The sequence below is a fragment of the Dysidea avara genome, chromosome 3 (assembly GCF_963678975.1).
Source record: "Dysidea avara chromosome 3, odDysAvar1.4, whole genome shotgun sequence".
In the NCBI taxonomy this organism is placed as follows: Eukaryota; Metazoa; Porifera; class Demospongiae; order Dictyoceratida; family Dysideidae; genus Dysidea; species Dysidea avara.
The window spans coordinates 7,178,465-7,198,939 of NC_089274.1; the positions used below are offsets into that span (position 1 = coordinate 7,178,465).

General features: G+C 38.5%; 2 protein-coding genes across 2 annotated transcripts; one reads left to right on the forward strand and one right to left on the reverse strand.

The window, feature by feature from the left end:
• Positions 1–19: 19 nt before the first annotated feature.
• Positions 20–16,557, reverse strand: LOC136249155 (calpain-7-like). The gene is made up of 26 exons (XM_066041105.1): positions 16,432–16,557; positions 16,041–16,381; positions 15,352–15,398; positions 15,182–15,298; positions 14,208–14,275; positions 12,906–13,124; positions 12,474–12,571; positions 12,125–12,249; positions 11,250–11,335; positions 10,629–10,722; positions 10,414–10,524; positions 9,960–9,995; positions 9,844–9,904; positions 9,729–9,788; positions 9,237–9,346; positions 8,602–8,652; positions 7,343–7,436; positions 7,197–7,296; positions 3,521–3,564; positions 3,033–3,118; positions 2,913–2,988; positions 2,525–2,661; positions 2,410–2,472; positions 397–539; positions 259–336; positions 20–198 (listed from the first exon to the last, which is right to left on the reverse strand). Exons 2-26 carry the CDS (start codon positions 16,342–16,344, stop codon positions 69–71), a joined length of 2,538 nt encoding a protein of 845 aa, XP_065897177.1. The 5' UTR covers positions 16,345–16,381; positions 16,432–16,557; the 3' UTR covers positions 20–68.
• LOC136249156 (proteasome subunit beta type-3-like) lies at positions 16,402–19,347 on the forward strand. Its single transcript, XM_066041106.1, has 6 exons — positions 16,402–16,589; positions 16,763–16,947; positions 17,875–17,982; positions 18,659–18,836; positions 18,902–18,996; positions 19,237–19,347. The coding sequence occupies exons 1-6, from the start codon at positions 16,587–16,589 to the stop codon at positions 19,283–19,285; spliced, it is 618 nt and encodes a 205-aa protein (XP_065897178.1). The 5' UTR covers positions 16,402–16,586; the 3' UTR covers positions 19,286–19,347.
• Positions 19,348–20,475: the final 1,128 nt, after the last annotated feature.

Here is a 20,475-nt window from a genome sequence, read left to right on the forward strand (position 1 = left end):
CAATTTCCTGTGACGTATGTAATAGATGTTCCGTCAATTTCCGGAACGGTGAATAAAATTTTTACACGTCAAGACATTACACAATCTGTAAACACAGTTAAAATAAATGGACCCTCTTGTCCAGGATAGAAAGTACTTGGAGATATTGTATATGATCCACCAGCAAGGTTAGGTAGCTCCAAGACAACATAACCAGGTCTAAAAAACAAATTAACAAAATACGTGTGAGTACATGTGCACATAGATATATTAGACAACCTATAAACTCCAGAATCCATCATCTTTGACCCACTAGGATTGTCAGTAGCTTGACAGGTTATTCCAACATTAAATTGCCTGAAAATAAAAGACAAAAGTGATGATTGGTAGCTAATCTACGTAGATAATTCTTTATACTTTGGTGCTTTTAGCTTGATCAATACTTGACACTGGTTGGCAAAAGTTGGATGAAAGGTAAAGGTGTATTTTGGGTTGTTGTTATGAGTGGAAGGATAGTTTAAACAGCCTCCAGCTGTGACTCCTTTCCATTCACCAGTAATCTGCAAAAAATACATGATGTACTGAATGCATGTGAAACAGATAAGTATTAAGGCGTAAGCATCTACGTAGATTACCTTGGTCTAAGCCAGTATATAGTAAGTGGATGCATTACACTGTACATTCAAGTTGGACATTGCTTTTGTTTGGAAGTTCAAAACATCTGAACCATTTAAACTTCAATCCTTCATAACCCATCTGCCTGGCATTGGGCTGCAATATTCAATGGTAAGTCTGTGGTGAAATAGCTATCTATTGCTGCAGCTATAGATAATTCATTCATTCCGTTTTTGTCCAAAAATTGTGCACAGTTAATAATGCATATATACCTGCAGTCATGTTGTATACACACAATAGTACTATATTCCAGGATGTTGATTTGTAGATTAGTGAACAGCCAAAACACTTCAATACACTATGGCATCAGTAATTATTAGCCTTTTCTAGTGATTCTACATATCGATGCAAGAATTAATATGCACAGTAGTGGTTAAATAATATTTAAGATTAGGTACTGGGCAGTCAGCTCAGCTGTATGGTGAGCTGTTCCTGGACAAGTACAATTACTATGACATAAAGTTTGATGTGTGGGGTTCTTACTAGGGACACAACATGCAACATTAATATATTGCAACACAAACAATATGGCTATTGCTGTATTGCAATATATCGTAGGGTTGTGGCTTGTGGATAATTGCTCAGCATTAAAATCCACCAGAAAGTAACATATCAAAACATATGTATGGGATTTGTCAAATCTAGCATTTTTAGGTGGTCAACACTAAAAGTTTTCAAAACACTAGGTTAAACCCTTAAAATTTAAGAATTATGCATTTAATATCTTTTTTGAAACCTCAGCTTGGTAAAACAGGCTGATTATAAAATCTCATCATTCCTTGTCAGTCGTTGTCCGATGCAAAATACATGTATTTTACACTACATACAAAAACACAAATTTACAACCTTTAACTCACAAAATCTCTACAGCACACCATACAATAAAAGAAAGCCCTTGAATTTCTCTATACAATGCTGACTGTACAAATGGGAAAATGTTGTCATAGCGACGGTTATTTATTGCTGATGATGACATAATACACACTCCATACATTAATCTATTGGAAAATTTAATTATCTCAGCGGGAAAATCCCAATTTACAAGTTGTTATGCTCAACCAAATTCGCTAAATTTGGTATCATTCTACGCAGCGAAGGATGCTTAATAAGACTCTAACCGTACAAATTGTTAAACAGGTTAGTTTACAGAAATAAGCGTTTTTACAGGAATTCTGAACACGTAAATTTCATGGTACAAGGCTCCTTTTTAGCTTCCCCTTCATTACTACACAAAGAACTTACACATGAATCGATTCACCTTTCATAGAGGAATCTGATAAACCAAACTTCGTGTCTGTCAACCAGAGTACGCAGAAGTTATGGTGCCTTGTTTAGAAGATGGTGTTATTTTATACAAAATGGGCGTAACCTATTTGAAAATCCGGAATATCTTACACAAGAGCTATAGCTACTTGTAGCCTATACTTGTAATGTATTTGATAATGGTTGGCTTGTCTTGTGGGTACACGAGTTGCTTACACAAGTACATACAACATTCACTTGCAACATCACCAAAGGTCTGCTAAACAATATTGCAATGCATTTTTAAAGACAATACGAAATATGGTGTTTACCCGTATTGTTGCATCTCTTACCACACGTGGTGCAGTGCTAAAGGCACAATTATGCATTGAACACGATTAACAATAACACATTAAAAATCAATAACCCATGTAGATACAAGTTTAAAAGTCGCATGTAAAATAATACCTTTATACACATGTACAGTATATGCATTGCATAATCTTTACCAACCTCCTTTTGATGATTATAAGGATCGCGTATTTTAGTAAGGCTGAATTCTACAGTGGAGTAAACCTATTATATATAACATGAAGTCTAACACTCACTATTAAGAGCCTTGCTGTACCTTTAGTGTGTAATGTATTGTAACATTTTCAAATTGGGCCACGATGAGTGTGTATGAGTGAGTGCCTTTAGAGATGTCATGTAGTTTAGACAAGTAGTGTGGTGTGTTGATCTTGATGCCTTCATTGAGGTAGTTACCTGTACGTGGAAAATATGGACAAGAGTAAAGCAAAGATAGTCAGTGTGCGCACACTAGTAAAACATCCACAATAAAGTACAGTCTGTACATCTCTACATCTACTGTAGCCTCTACTGAAATGTGATTATGTGTGTACACACGAAGAGTTATCCACTTTGTGGTTGACATAAATATTGTTGTCCCTTCCCTCTCTCAAGTGTACACAAGAAAGATTTACAACAGTGTATGTACTATACAGCATGTTACTCACCAGGGTAATATACTCTTTTCCCATTGCTTTCAACAACATGTATTGTGATGAACTTCTCATTGTGGGCAAAGTCATTCTGTACAGCACTATATCAGTAGTGTCTCACACATGATACATTACCTTCTCGGTGATGTGTCTACTCAGCAGTATCCATACTGTAGCCTTTTGTGGGGCCCTCACCTCCAATCTGTACTGTGGATTAGTGTCTGTGAATAACAAATACATAATAATGATGGTCTTTGCTGGTATGTACGCACTTATACATATGTACTACAGTAGTTAATAAGATGTATGTACATTATGTGTAACAGAAAGTTGAAGGATTAAATCCCAGGAATGATAACTGTATGCATGCACGTAAATACATGCATGTACCAATAGACATGTCATAGAAGACCTGTGGACATAACTCAAATGGTAAGATATAATATAGAGCAGCTATTTATGGTCTGAGAGTATGTATTACCACTATGATAACCATGAATTTTTCATAGGGTGTTTGAAATGTTATATTGTTCAGATATTCAAGAGCTAACATAACAGCAGCAAACAAGGAAAAGAATGAACATAGCATTATTGTAGTACAAATAAATTTGTAACTCACTTACCTACTGAGAAAAGGTCCCTCTTTACATCTCCCTGAATCCACTTGCTAATAAACACACACACACAAACAAACAAGTCAGTTGTGATCAGTTATACTGTGTCCAGTTTCATAGCTCTAATGAATATACCCAGTCATCTACAAGGTGATTGATTAGGCCAACTTTAAATCCTGAAGTGTGTTATATGGCAATGGCCTGTGGCTTAGACAGGTTCTATTGTACAGTATGTCACTGTATGTGTGTGTGTGTGTGTGTGTGTGTGTGTGTGTGTGTGTGTGTGTGTGTGTGTGTGTGTGTGTGTGTGTGTGTGTGTGTGTGTGTGTGTGTGTGTGTGTGTGTGTGTGTGTGTGTGTGTGTGTGTGTGTGTGTGTGTGCATGTGTGTACACTAGCTAACACATGATGCATGTGCAATACTTAGCTGACTAGGGCACCTGATGACCAGACTGACTAACTGATTAACAGAAACCATTGACAGTTTTTGATCTTTAACACTACGTACATCTCATTTTTAGAATTTCTCTGGATCAGCTTTCCTTTTATCTCTCTTTGGCCTGCTTTACTTAATACTACTACACTATGCATTAGCCTTCCAGGGACAACAATGAGTAACAAACACCATTGTGGGATGAACCTGCACCACTTCAGGAAGTACATGTAGATGCTTCCTGTACTGAGGACCACACAATCATACCATATATGGTAAGTGATAATAGTGTAAGGTTTGCTAAGGATAGCTTCACTGATTAACACTTCTGAGTAATAGGTCTACAGTCAATTAACACCTTCAATAAACTCATTGATACTGTTGCCACAATGTGGTGAGGTAAGCAGTTGTTCTTTTATGGCTGTCTTGTTTACTTGTAGTGTACAACATTAACAAATTTCCTAGTTGAATTACTGTATGTTTATCATTCACAAAATGACATTGATATCTAACTATGTTATGTATATTATTCTACAAATGACAATCACAACATGAAATGCTTGCATGCATAACCAATTACACAAGTAATGGTAAAGTTGTTGAAATATTACCATGTAATGTATTAAATACTATTAATGCCCCAAATGAAAGTATGCATTTTAAAAAAATGCAAAAATGGCATACATAAAACTGAGCTAAAAAATTCCGGGATATTTTAAAGCTTTGACAATATGTACTGTACAAACAAGCACAAGGCTTCATATACGTACGTGTAAATATGAATTGTCAAAGGCAAACTTATGATCTGGAACTGGTATTGACAATGGAGCTGGTCTCCCTGCTGCAGTGCTAATCCCAATTTGCACTTTGGTGATTATATTTATAGTTCAGCAGGGTTACAATTGAGGATGTTTAATGTTTGATTTTATTAATCTGAATATGATTCTGGCCAGCCCCACACAAAAAAAAAAAATGGAATTTTCAACTAGAGTAGGGACCATAGCACATCAATAAAAGTACTGAAACAAGCTGGAATAGTGCATCCCAACTGTGCTCAAGATACCATAGTGGAAATGCACAGTAGGGATATAACACTTCTTATTGCTTTACTGTGATTTAATATCATGCACTACTCCAGCTTGTTTCAGTACTTTTTTTGATGTGCTATGGTCCCTACTTTAGTTGAAAATTCCAAAATTTTTTGTGCACTTATTTGTTAATTTGTTTTGGATAATAAAATTATTATGACTGGTGAACCCACGCATACTGCATCAAAAGAAAGAAATGGTACCATGCGCCCCGGCTATCAATTATCGTCTGAAAAGTGAAGTATCCATTACACAGCATTATGAATCAAGAAAGCACCTCTGCAATCAAAGTAGCCACTATGAAAAATACAGATGATTTCCATTACAAAGGGAAGCCATCACGTGCTACTGCCAAATCGACACCTTTCTATGTCGGCAAAGATGAATGGGACACACTGGTAAGTCCATGAAGAATGCATTGTACGTACTGCGGTATGCCAAAAGGCACGTGTCCAGCTGAAGCAACATCAAACAGTGAAAAAATCAAGCCCGTAGCCTTAGCCGTTATCAAGTTATGCTTGTCTGAAGGCATCAGTTACTCAGTCAGTCAGTCAGTTACCCAGTCAGTAGAAAATTCTGTTTAATAATTAAAAAAAAAAAATTCATAGCAACTTGATGAAAGCATTTCGAGTCAATCTGTTAGTTTTACCTAGCCAATACTGCCTCTAGTGTTCTGCAATACAGTGCATTTTGTGTATCGAGTATCACCATCAATAAACTGTTCAATACGATACTGTATCACGATACTATAATAATAAAGTGGTTATGGCTAGTTATGACTGGCGTATTAGCTAATAGTTGTAACAATATCCAATTTATCTGTACCTTAAAGAACCGACACTGATTCTATACATTCACTATGTATACAATTTCTTTATTCAGTGAATGCTGCTAAACTACAGTAATAATTGTACTGATCATGATGTGACAAATAGCTAGTGTGTTCTGGTATGATTTTAGTGTGGAAAACAGAGTTTCTGTTAAAAGTACATCTCTACCTGGATACCTGCCTCTATTACACCACGCAGACAATTTGCTACCACAAAAAGTTTAATACATGCTCGGCTTGTCCGGATTTCTCCGCATTTTGGTGAGTTGTCAAGATGGCTAGTATATACAGCAGATGTTTACTGCTAGTTCTTTATACTTAAAGTGTAACAGCTACTGTTTTTAGAAGACCTGGGTAAGAATATTTTAGCCATAACACAGTAACAGCAGCACTTATAAATGCGTATTTGTATGGCTTCTCGTAACGTTGCATTTTATAGCACAGGTAGGCTTTCTGTTCGAGTGTTTAGATCACTGTTACAGTAATAGAGCAATCACTACCTGTTCTACTAGAAAACTTCGATATATCGATATTCTCTAAGTACAGTATCGTATCGTGATACTTATTTGCCGTATCGATATGCATTGCAGATCCCTAACTGCCTCATTGTCATCAGGGAAAGGTGAGACTGGTTTTTTGAGTGATGTTTTTTCATGGGCCATGCCCAAACATTGTGGTCCCTACAATACAGTACTATTGTACTGTATGATAGATACGACTGACTTAACTTTCTAATATCAATACTGCCTCATTGTAATCAGGGAAAAGTAAGGCTGGTTTTTGGGTGATGTTTTTTCATGGGCCGTGCCTAAACATTGTGGTTGATTTTATTTATTTATTTAAACTCTGGAATTTGGCCAAGACCGTTCTTCCATTCCAGAGTATACACATAGTTACAAACATAAAAGTAAGACGAAAACAAAGCAATATATAAAAGCACAATATAACTACACAAGTAAAGCATAATTACACACTATACAATAAATGATCATATAAATCGTTACGGAAAGAAGACAAATTTTGAAAAAGATCATTTGGAAGAGAGTTCCACCAGTAAGTTGCCTTTTGACGGAAAAATCATTGGTGAAAAGACAATCTGCTGCAGAGGGTTGTGGCAAAATGTGGGGGACATCTAGTATTATAGGAATGTAAGGATCCAAACTGTATAGGAGGGTCTAATGAAATCCCTTCACTAATGTACTGATCTAACATAGCACACAAGGATCGGTGCTGTTGGTCCCTACTATACAGTACTATCGTACTGTATGATAGATACAACTGACTTAATTTTCTAATAGAATTACTAGTTATACAATACAAGTGCATTATATGCTTACTCATGAATAGTGCACTTGTGAGCAAACAATTCTGGCTTCCAATTAATGTACACCACATTGTAAAATTGACACAGTGATTTGTAGTCAATCCAAAATATCCCTAAAATATTAGAATCATAACTGCCATAGTAACTGTAGCTGCTTACCATTGTCAACATTTCTTGCTTGTGTCTGATCAAAATTGAGAGCTTTTTTAAGTTCTGGGGTCCAGTTGCGTGTGTCTGCCTCAGAGAAGTTACCCTATATAGCAATTATAAAATGTACTAAGTTGTATCACATCATAGACTTAGTCATACAAACATGTATATTACGCATATGTAGTGTTTGTGCGTGTATGTGTGTGCGCGTGTGTGTGTGTGTGTGTGTGTGTGTGTGTGTGTGTGTGTGTGTGTGTGTGTGTGTGTGTGTGTGTGTGTGTGTGCGTGTGCGTGTGTGTGGGGCAGCATAGCCAAGTGGTTAGGGCATCGGCCTGGTAATTGAAAGGTTCCAGGTTCAATTCTCAGCTGGGGCCACTTTGGTATTTTGCTGTTTCCTTGAGCAAGAAACTTTACTCACATTGCTCCAGTCTACCCAGCTGTTAAAATGGGGACCTGGTGCCAACTGGGGAGCAGCCCACCCGGCTGCAACATCAATGGGTACCTGGTGTAAACTGGGGAAGCAAATGCTCAACTGTCCATGTCTCATATAGCAGTTGAAGGCCCAGGTGGGACTTCAGGTGCCCACATCTTCACCTGTGAGACATGGTACAGCCTCCTACGGGTTACTAGTCCTTCCCCAGGAGGGCATGCCTGCGCTGACTCATAGCACCTGAGTAGCGCACAGGTACCCCAGTGTTGGCCACTGGGCAGCGTGACCACGTAGCGGCAGCTTAAGGCTTTTGATTTAGTGTGTGTGTGTGTGTTGTGTGAGTGTGTGTGAATGTTTGTGCTGCGTGAGGCAGCATAGCAAAGTGGCTGGAGACCTATTGAGCAAGTAGCTTGACTCACATTGCTCCAGTCTATACCCAGCTGTATAATGGGGACCTGGTGGCCTGCTGTAATATAATGGGGTTTGACTGAGGAAGCAAATGCCCAAATGTCCTTATCTCGCTTAGCGGTTTTAGAGTTGTTGTGGAATTTTGGGTTCCACAGCCTCTTTCCGTGAGACCTGTACAGTCCTCCTGTGGGTTACTAGTCCTTCCCCATGAAGATTTTCCTCAACTTCCTGAGTGGTGCACAGACATCCCAGTGCTGGCTCACAGGGTGGCAATAGCTATGTATGACACAGCTGCTGGAGGCTTTGTTTTGCGCACATGTGTGTACGCATATGTGTACGTGTTTGCATATAGTGTGTGCATGTGTGTGACTGTGCGTAGTGTACAAACAGCTGATACACGTGATATATACTTACATGTGTAAACACATACCTTCCATCTCAAGTGACTCCATGGGTTCTTTAGTTGTAATAGTCTAATACCCTATTAACAACACAACAAAACATAATGTACCTACAACACTACCAAGGTAAACAACTGGCCCCTAAACCCTCAGGCTCCATACACCTTTACTTTTGAAATGAAAACCTCTCAATTAAAACTCTTTAGCCCAACAGCATAGATAAATACATAATTCAACCATCATGGAATTGTCTAGAAACTTAAGTGGTGCCACCATTACAACATGACTGGACACGATATGTCGAAACACACCATGATCACTATTGTAGTATGTATACTGTATATATAGACTGTATGTATGTATACATGTGTCTGTATGTACATATATTGCAAGGCGAATTTCATTGCTAAAAAAGGACAGAATTTGTAATGAATATGAAGCTATAGGTAGGATGCATAGCTGTTCTGTTGTACCACATTACTGCACTGTCTGACATGCTAGTCTGCGTCTTGTAGTAAGACTAATCCTCACACAGTACGACGGTCTGATGTGGGTGTAGCGAGGATTCTGGTTACACCACACTACAGTGTAAACTAGTGTGCTTCCAATTTTGTTAGCTCACTTTAGCACAACTACATGTACTGCATACACATATACACATTACCTTAACCTCCCTAATACTCAGTACAGCATATGCATGTGCTGATACTAGACCAGTCCTATCAGCTGTTGCCTCACTTATTGTACCAGTAGCCACCGTGATCAGGGCATTCCCTGTGGAACACAAAACAATAGGATTCATAACACCAAGAGTATAATAATACTGCTCTAGTCAACAGATGGCTATGTGTCGATGAGCTCCTGTGTGTATACATGGTACATTTAACTAAGATAGAGGAAGGGTCAATGTGCAGTAAAGTCTCATTAGTAGGGTCACCTACGAGAACAAAATTTATGGGAGGTTCAGAGTACATACACATGTGTACAAAGTATAAGGGACCTAGCCACAGAGGTGGTCTCATTAATGAGGTGGCCACTGAACAAACTTATACATACATGCTAACTTGCTAAAGCTACTGTATTACATTAATGACTATAATACTGTACATGTTCTATGAGCAAGTGACTGTTTGTATGTCAAATACATACAACACACCTTTGTCTAGATGAGATTTCATCATTCGAAATGTTGCCTCCAAACTTGGAGCTTCACTTCCTGGTAAATATCTGATTACTTAGAACAGAAAATTAAATTGTTTGGTATGAGGTACCTTCTTGTTTCAGATTGATGCGTTCTGGTATCCAGCCAGTGAGAGCATGTAGGTCAATGTTCTTTAGTGTTAGTAGAAGATGTTAATGACAGACATGTTATAGTGATGGTACTTACTGAGGATGATCCAGGGAAGTCATACCCTCCCATGACCTACAGTGAGTGAGCACAAAAAATACTCTAATTAAACAACCACAAACTATATAAATTTTTCACACACAAAGCAAAGCAAAGCCTTTGGCTGCCTTATACATCTTCTTGCCACTAGTGAAACACTGCCTGGGGGAAGCCTGTAGGAGGCTGTACTATGGTATAGGTATGAACCTCATTTGGGGCATGGATAGTTGGCATTTGCTTCCAACTTAATACTAGGTACCCTTGATGCAGCTGGCTGGACTACACTCTGCAGTTAACACCATGTCCACATTTGCTGCTGGGTAGACTGGAGTAACATGAGTAAAGATTCTTCAAACACATGCACACCACACACTACACATGTTACCATGCTATACATATATGCAAATATGCACATACGCGCACACATACACACACACACACTGTATCTGCTCACTTTGATGTAGGCCTTTTCAATAAGACTGACCCAGAATTCGTCATGGTTGGTAGAGAAAGAACATAACAATTCTCCATTTTGACCCATCGGCAGTCGATCATCAATCACCACCTAACAACACGACAGGTCAACATCCTAATCAGCAATTACAAGCCGAGTTACCCTCAGAAAGCTCCATTGACAACATGTGAGGTGTATGGTACATACATACGTACCTTTCTTTTGCAACCATTCAGGTTCAGACACACAAAGTACTTCCCACTGGGGTTGATGATCGGCTCACCCTTTCTATTTTGAGGGTAGATACACCTATTGGGAGGGGATGACATGAACATACTATAGCTAAATCTTCTTCATGTGATTAATGGGCAAGCTGTGTACTATACATTATGTATATTTGGTCTCGTACTGTATGTTCGTAACTACCTCCTTGTGTAGCCCCTGAGCATTATCTAGCCGGTTAACACCGACAATTATGATCCAATGACCACATGCTTAGATTACAGTTAGAGTGTTGTCTGATGCTACCACTTGGAGCCTGGTATTTCTGTGGAGGTTTTTAAAAAAATTTTCTCTCAGGGGATAACATCTTAAGCTTGCATATATAGGTGTGGTGGGCAGTTAGGGGTACATGCTGCTTCTTGAGTTTCAACGAATCTCTCATGTTTCCATGCAGTGGTACGACGGCCCAATGTCGCTGTTATCTTACCCTTACTTTTTGGAAAGCAATGTGACCCATACTGTGCAGGAGGAGGGTTTGTAGCATGCATGTGTGTACGTGTGTAATATTATTCCACAAGACAGGTACGTGTATACACAAATATGAGATGAATCACCTTGTTATCAATCTAGTTTTGAATCTTTTCTCATAGTCAGCACTAATGGCTAGTGAAGCCACAAATGAACAATCTCCTATCAGTGTCTGTGTAGTAAAAAAAGAAATTACGTACACACTATAACACATGTGTACAAACAAATTCACAAGTGCCAACTGCATAGAACATGGGTCCCTGTTGATAAAAAAAAAAAGGTTGACATATTTACTGGGACTTTTCAGTCCATTGTCCTATATAATTTGACACATGTGCTTGGTACTACAGTACAAGAAAAATGGTGGATTTAATCATCCACCCAGGTCTTAACAAAATTTTCAATAAGGAATGGGATTAAATTTCAAAGCATCAATCACTGTAGGACCTCAAACATTTATAGCAGCACTTGAACTACCATGGAAGATGCCCCAAAGAGTAAAAATATTACAACATCCACTATATGCCACACACACACGCGCGCGCGCGCACGCACACACACTACACACACAGCAAAGCCAATGGCAGCTGTGCAAAACACAGCTATGCCATCCAGCGAACCAGCACTGGGATGCCTGTGTACCACTCAGGTACTTGAGCCTTGTGCAGGCAGATCCTCCTGGGGCAGGGCTAGTAACCCACAGGAGGATTGTCCAGATCTCATTGAGAGAGGTTGCGGAACACAAAGTTCCACAACAACCCCAACACTGCTAAACGACACAAGAACAGCTGGGCATTTGCTTCCCCAGTAAACACCAGGTACCCATTGATGTTACAGCTGGGTGGGCTGCTTCGCCATAGCAAGGCATCAAGCCTGAAACTTTTCAATTACCAGGCTGTTACTCTATCTAGCCACTTAGCTATGCTGCCTCTCACACACACACACATGTGCACTTACACACCTGTTTGACCGTAAAGCTAGATACCAAGTAGACCATTTTGGGGTCTTCACAGATATCATCTGGTCTCATCCAGGACATGAAGTATTTCTTCTGTTTAGCAGAAAGGGCTGGTAACCCATCAGGATCTGTTAAAGGAACAATTAACAGGCTGAAGAATCAGTAGGTGCACAGTATCTTAGAAATAAGTATGTACATATTTATATGGAAAAATGTTTCATTGTAGTACATTGTATAGTGAGTTCACCAGACCAAGTGAACTTGTACAATCTGTGTATCAACTATCACTTTTGATTTTCTATTGAATTCACTGCCACAAATTTCAATACAGAATAATCTTTGTACTGCTTACCTTCAAACTTGCTACCCAACTTGGACACTTTTTTCAACTCAGCTAGGTCACCATCACTCCATGGATGGTAGACTACTCTATTAATACGAGAGGTAGCCCTAAATTGAAAATGTGAAATGTAATTGCATACATACACCCAGATTGAATATTGCACACAATCATGGATGAGCAAGTTAAACAGTCTTTAACAAAATGATACAAAATAATCTAAAATAAATTGCTCAAAGTCATTAGCTAGCAGCTATAACTACATACACACATACATACATATCTGCCATCACTCATAGATAATTTCTAGCACAAAATAATAGCAAGCTACAGGTAAATGCACAGCTTTAATGGCTTTAAAAATGACTGTTTCTTAGTTAGAGAATTTACGGTGCATTATTAGAAATATTACATGTAAAAAGCATTCTCTACAAAACTCCTTACATTATAACCTGCAGCTCCTCCTTGGTGAATTTCTCTTCCTTCTTACGAGGGGTTGGGGTGGGACCCGATGAAGAGCCAATTGGAGGTTTAGAACTGGTAGACCCATGACCAGCATCTAGGAAAGACGTTAGAGGACCAGTGAACGTGTTCCTCGGCTTTGTCTCTGGTTGTGGTTTTTGTTTGTTAGTTGTTGTAGAAGGTTTCTTCAGTTCCTCAGCCCTACAAACACATAATACATCATATGAAACAAAGTAACAAATAAGTACCGCACTATATATGCTTAGGTACTGATATCGGGTTATTTTTAACTTTTAATAGCAGCATGAGTTATTTCCTATTATTTTTATTATGCACTGATTACCATGTAAGGCATCATGATGATGATATAAGTATAAGCGGACTACCAGTGTTGGGCAAGTTACTTTGTAAAAGTAACTAGTTACATATTACATATTACTTGCAACTGAACTATTTAGTTACAGTTACATATTACCAATAAAATAAAGTAACTATAATAATATTACATATTATATTACTTTGTGTCCACAGCCTTAAGCTGTCACATGTGAAACTACCTCCTTATCACGTGACATGATTGCGTTGTTGGACAATGTGCAAATCTTAGTTATAAGTAAGAAGCTGGTGAATAAGCTTTATTCAGTAGGCTTCATTACTTCGTTGTGGCTTGGCATTACTCAGTGGATTACTAACGAGATTAGTAACTTCGTTACTTGTAGTAATAATATTACATAATATTAGATTCGTTACAGTAACTATATTACTTAGGCAACGCGTTACATTTGTAAGTAAAGTAACTTGAGTCATATTACCTGTTTTTATAGCGTATTTCGTTACATTACTTAGATACCACAAAAGTAATAATATTACGTAACGCGTGACTCCCAACACTGCTGACTACCATATAGCTGGAAAATTTGGTGGGAGGAAACTTTGGCGAATTTGCCATGATAGGATTTGGCAAGAAAAAAGTTGGCGAACTTCGTAGAGCTGATATTGGACAAATGATTTGGTGGATTTTAGCTTGGCGAAACACCACTCACTAGCCAAATTCACTAGTAATTGCACAAACATCAAACCAGTAGTCTAGTAATACCTTTTTCAGGTGTAATTCCCTTACCTACAGTAGCTAGCATTTTACTAGATATCAATGCGACAAGCACATGTACAAGTTCGTCCCAAAAATTAGATATGCATACACAGCTTAGTAGCTGTGGTTCTAGTATACATGAAGTGGATTGGTATTGTTGTCTGATGTGTAACTTATGATCATGGTAGTAATACCTTCCAATAGACAACTTGGCTCTCTGTTCAAGTCTTGACTTGTTGGCTTTATCAGATATACCCTTTATCTAGAAAATATACACAGTAATGTACACAATCACCATATAGGTACAAATTTTCAAGGTAGGTAATTTTCGTAGATTGACAAATTCCGTGGTTTTATTTTCATGGATCACTCATTTCACACCGATGTTATCTATTAGAGCTAGCCCTGATAATTGTTAATTTTCAACGATGAAAATTTCGTGGAATGAAAATTTCCTATGTGAAGGCCAGATATCAATATCCATCTACAGTAAAACTTGGAGAGATTACTTTTGACATTCACATTTTTTAATAACATTAAATTAAGGTATGAATTTTTTTTTGAATTTGTGATTTTCCCATACGTACATTACTTAGTAGCAACTGTTAACCCTCTCTCATAGATAATGTATGGGAAAACTACAAAATTCTATCTCTCACAACCTGTAATAGCTTTCCTTTTAAAATTACTTTAGATACTGACACTTCAAATAATGTAACCTTCAGGTTGCTAGGGGCAACAGTCATTACTATGAGTAGACTTATTATGAAACTTATCTATTGTCATTGTTTAATATGACTGATGTCCACATACACCCACAAACACCTGCTCTTGCTTGTCACATGCACAGACACAAAGCCACACATGTGTATTGTTTAGATACTAAGAGTCAGTGCTGGAAAATCCTCTAAAAGACTATATTTCTCATGAGCAAACGTGGAAGATGTGGGCACCCAGAATACCACACCCCCAATAGAAGAAACATGGACAGTTGCTGCCCACACAGGAAATACAAAGTACAAGTTACCAATAATATAAGGCAGATAGACTGGAGAAGAGCAACGTGCACACACACTGTAGCACGCACTCTCTTAAAATCTCTGGAATTTTACCACACACTCGTTATACAACATTACACTTTCTATTGCACACACATCCCAGTGCATACCATTTCCAGAGCTAATTGTGCAGTTTCAATGTACAAATTCTCAGCTTGTTCATTGTTCCCAGCTTCATCTTCTAACATTGCATGCTCAAACAAATATTCCACTTGACGAATATTGTTCTAACAAACAACATCATCCAAGTAACACATCACCTCATAAACTGTTAACAAACCTTGTTTATAGAAGTCTGTCTTGAAAAGGATGGCCTTCGTTCATAACCTTTAAGACAATAAAGTGAAGAAAGTGACCATAGTAATATAAGGCTAGAAACAAACTCTACATCTGAGTACAACGTAAATCTAACATCTGTTACTGTACTTAGTGGAACACATGGCTGCATTACTGACTGACCAATGGTCATGTGTGTCCTTAATTCTAGTGATTAGTAATATAATAAAATTACTCCATAACATAAGCAAACATTTTGGTCCCAAAATGTTTGGTTTGAACATATACTTTTTATGTTTGAAATTAACCAAAGATTCTTGGTCTTGAACGGTCCACAATAGTTTCTGTGTACGGTAGCTGTAATACAAACAGTATTTGTGTTTTGGTTAGGTTAAATATGAGATGGGTATATTATTCTTACTAAGGAAAATCTCTACCCACATATTCGATTTGTTGATAAGCCGTGTCCATGGTTAGAAGGTCAAGCAACCCGATTGTTTCTCATCCGTATGAAAATGTCTTTTGATTAACAAATTGGGAAATGTAAGGATTCTGTTAGAGGCTTTGGCTGTGTTTAACCATGGCGCTACCGCACACATGCAAATCTCAAAGTTTGAGAAACAAGTTTGCCTGGGAAGATATAACAGCAGACATTTAATCAAGCTCATACTATAAATCAACACACATTCTTACCAACACTGTTGTTACTGAATGCTTGTCTAATCTCAGCAGCTCTTTGTGTGTAAGCCTCCACTTGAGGTATTATGTGTGCGTACTTCTGGTTGAAGTGGCACGCCTGGCATAACGCCTCTACCGCTTCGTCGTAGAATGACAAGGCTCCACCGAACTGCTTCTCTCCGTCATAGTAGGTCGCCTTTCTGGCGCATTCCAATCCGTCTTTGTAGCGTTGCTCAGCGTAACTGGACATTTCACCGTTCAAACTGTTCTCTGGGCTGCTCTGATCACCTTCCTGACTATCATAACTATCCCAGCTCATGGTGGCGATATTTCGCCTGCTGGGAAAACCCCACACACTGAAACATCACGTGATCGATTACACAGCCAACATACTACTGTACCTTACCAGCTATGCTGAAAGGAAATAAAGAGAAGTATCTCACACAAATTCCTTTTTTTAAGTTGGTTTTTAGTACATGTAGTCGTATGGACTGCGCGAGACCACGTGCACACATTACAAGTTTCACGTGATACACTGCAGCAGTTTTGATTAAAGTTAAAATGGTAATGGTTCTTTGTAATACAGTGTAGTGGTGTCGCTTATGGCTACTTGTATACTTTGTAGAATAAGCTAATATGGTGAAAAGGTTGATAAGCGTATGAAACTATAACTGGGATAGCTAGGAGGGCATTAATTGGAATACACTTATAAAACCAGTTCGTGTTCTATGTTTCAGTCAATATTAGAGTACAATGGAGCGGCAATTGTTGCCATGAGAGGCAAAGATTGCGTCGCCATTGCAGCAGACAAGAGGTTTGGGATACAGGCGCAAACGGTTTCCTTCAACTTCAAGAAGATTTATGAAATGAGTGATAAACTGTATATTGGCCTGCCGGGCCTAGCCACTGATGTTCAAACAGTGTAAGTTGTTTATTGTATGATATGAATGTCCATTCAAATTCTGCTTTGGAACCCTAGATATTCTGTGTCCATAGCAACAGTACTGTGTTATTGTGTCTTTATCAAGCACTGTATGGCCTGTTGTAGTGATATGATGTGAATATGTTGCATCCAGTCTGTTGGACCAGAGGAGGCTGGTCACATGTCATTATTCTCAAGGAAAAGTCAATACCTTGGTATCAATGCCCATGCACAGAGTTGCTTTAAGTGTACCAGAGCTTCTCAGCCATTTCCATACAATGAGTGGCTTTTCTCAGTAGGAATCTTATCGATGTGTCATTGTGAACGTTAAATGTTGTGTGCACCATGTCAGTTGCAAATCACACTGTTTTTTGGCCATTTGTATGTGTGGATTATGTTAGTTTGTGGCCAACATGTTTAACCTGCTACTCACTATAATTGCATACCCTTTACATGGGGATAGAAAACTAGGGCACTGAACTGAAATATATCCAGGTGGAGTGGCTGGCTGGCTTAAATTTCAGGTTCAGTCTTTCATACATTGCAAGCATTACCACAACAGTAAAACTTGGTAGGGTTTGGCTGAGTGTAATTGGTCAAGCTTGCTTAGCGTGTAAAGTACATGCATGCTATTGCTAGGGATCTGCGGGGGCATGCTTCCTCAGAAATTTTCCCCCTGATGGTTGGATTGCAATTTGTGTACAGGGTTTTGTGTGTCGGTTGTCAGTCTTACAAAAGATAGGTGGGCCTGACTTTTTACAAAAAATCTGATTAGTTGTTTTTCACATGTTATCACCAACAAAAGTAAGTTCTTTCAATCTTGTGCTATTTGGCCATTAATTTAGTTCATAAGAGTAGTTGTAATAATACTCACTTTATCATTTTCAAAGTTTTGTTATCCATGTACATGTTATTGCTTCACTGCAGTGCTAACAAGTTGAAGTACCATCTCAACATGTACCAGTTAAGAGAGAACAAGAATATGAAGCCAAAGGTGTTCATGGGACTAGTATCATCTGTATTGTATGAGAGAAGGTGAGTGTGTTGTGCATTGCGTTGGATGTAGTATTTAAATGTGCAAGTGGGTCCTAACGTATGTGTGTACAACTATATTGTGTACTGCTGTTACTAGAACTTGCAATGGAGGTTTATGGGTAAGTCCATAAGGCGTGTATTGTACATACTGTGGTATGCAAAAAGGCACCTGTCAGGCTGAAGCTAGGTCTAACAGTGAAAAATATCAAGCCTGTAGCCTTAGCTGTTATTGGGTTACGCTTGTCTGAAGGCATTAGTAAGTAAGTCATTTAATGAAAAATCCACCAAACAAAAATTTAAAGTTTCAAAGCAACTTATTGGAAGTGTTGTGGATCACATTGAAGGTACTTTTGGGCTTTGATATACTGCCAAGACACTGTGAAGGAATATTTTATGTGAGAATGTGTAATCCTCCATGATCTCTAATAAGCCTTGTACAGACAGGGATCCAATATGCAGAAAATGCATTGGCACAGCTAGAGTATTGATAAAGAAGGCTAATGCGCCTGTAATGCATAACCAGAAGTTAAGCAAGAACGTAATGATTTTCTCAAGTTTCAAAAATATTCGAGACCTTTCCATTTTACCTTTTCTCTCCTGTACTATGATACAATGAGAACTTTTATCTTCCATCCTTGCAATACTGTTGTTCATTTTGTATTTTTCTATGTTTTAGGTTTGGTCCTTATTTTGTGGAGCCAGTGATAGCTGGACTGGACCCCAAGACCAATGAACCTTTCATAGCTGCCATGGATCTGATTGGCTGTCCCATGGTAACTGATGACTTTGTTGTTAGTGGAACATCAACTGAACAGTTGTATGGAATGTGTGAGTCACTATGGAGACCAGACTTGGTAAGAGAATGGGATATACAGCGGGCTTTTATTATTTTTTACATCCTGTGGATATTGTTTGTTAGGAACCTGATGATTTGTTTGAGACAATTTCACAAGCTTTGCTCAATGCAGTTGATCGAGATGCTCTTAGTGGCTGGGGAGCTGTTGTACATATACTGTAAGTGCCTTGCAAGTTGTGGTGGTCTTTCAATGTCACATTGTGGCTCTGTTCAAGTCAACTGGTCACAGCAACTAACATACTTATGAAATTGCTGTGTAAATTAATTGAGGGATATGCCATGAAGGAAAGTTAAAATCAAAGGAAAAGGCAAAGTGAACTGGGACACCATGATTTTAATTTTCTGTGATAATGTGATGTATATTAATGGTCAAGTTGATGCTTGTTTTCTTTTTGCAGAGAGAAAGACAAGGTCACTACACGGACATTAAAAGCCAGAATGGATTAGTGTTGTAATATTGTGTAGTTGAACAACAATTATAATATCATGCATTAACAATTGTAAAAATACGTACTGAGATGCCTAGTGTCAAGTAGCTATGTCGAGTTTCGCATGTCCATTTTAAAGTTCAAGTTTCAGTCGCACTAATTAATTGTAGCACGTGATGCTTGTTGAATTGTATTAGCGGTGGAAAAGGTATGGCTACAGCTGAGCTGACTACTGAATTCAGGTAAGGTTTGCATATTGTAGTGGTATCTATGTATTTTAAACCCGAGTATGACTAAATGATAGTCGGCTCGTTGCCCAGCTTCCGGCGATGTGATGTAAGATAAGGCCACTCCAAATAAATTCTGTTTCCCGTCCTGGACTCAGGCATATTTGCATGCGGGCGGGCGGTCCATTTCCATTATTTCATTATAAGATTGGCTAGCTTTTCAAGCCATTATTTGCCAGGGACAGCCAAAAAGGCTGCATAAAAGCATGCTTAAGCTTGTTCCTTCCTTTGTAAGTTACAAAAATAACACAAACGTGAAGTTTGTGCTGACTTGATAGCACTGCTGACACGTGAGCTGACACTGTTTCAAGAGAGCTTTTTCTGAGCCTATTAGTATGCAAGAATAACCGGAAAATAATGGAAGAATACGGAATAATGGAATATTAAGAGCTGGCAGTCACCAGATGCGGGTGACAGCGAATTTATTTGGAGTGGCCTAATAGCTGCTACTGTAATGGTTGTGGGCTTTAATGGAGCAGCTCTGCTCAGTCACCAGACTATGGCATGCATGATGGTGTGCATTTTTGATCACTAACGAATGCCCATTGCGATGCGTTAAGCTGTTCAATTGTGTTGAGGATGATGTCATTCTACTAAATTCCCCTTTGCGGAAAGTTGTGGAAACAATTATTATCCAACTGTTGACAAAGAAATGACTATCTAAACCAACAACAAAGCTATTGGTCAGTTCTCAGACTGACAGGGGTGGATCCAGGAGCTGGCAAGGGGAGGGGAACAACATGCTAAGTTGTTGGTGGTTGGGAAGCGCTAGATTCTTTTGTTAGTTGCCATATTTAAGCAGCAAGTAATCACCTTTTAGTAGTGTCTCACTGTTGATCTTTGCCATTTTGGCCTTTGCAGATGGTTGTGAAGTCTTTTTTAATAAAGCTGTTTAAAAGGCTGTGAATATCTTAACATTTTT

Excerpts from the sequence above, each read along its gene's own strand:
- LOC136249155 (XM_066041105.1), bottom strand. The coding sequence starts at position 16,344 with ATGAGCTGGGATAGTTATGATAGTCAGGAAGGTGATCAGAGCAGCCCA. Across the intron at positions 14,276-15,181 it reads CACAATTAGCTCTGGAAATG|ATAAAGGGTATATCTGATAA; the intron begins GTATGCACTGGG and ends TATATTTTCTAG. Across the intron at positions 2,662-2,912 it reads GAAAAGAGTATATTACCCTG|GTAACTACCTCAATGAAGGC; the intron begins GTGAGTAACATG and ends TTCCACGTACAG.
- LOC136249156 (XM_066041106.1), top strand. Across the intron at positions 16,948-17,874 it reads GCCACTGATGTTCAAACAGT|TGCTAACAAGTTGAAGTACC; the intron begins GTAAGTTGTTTA and ends GCTTCACTGCAG. Across the intron at positions 18,837-18,901 it reads CACTATGGAGACCAGACTTG|GAACCTGATGATTTGTTTGA; the intron begins GTAAGAGAATGG and ends ATTGTTTGTTAG.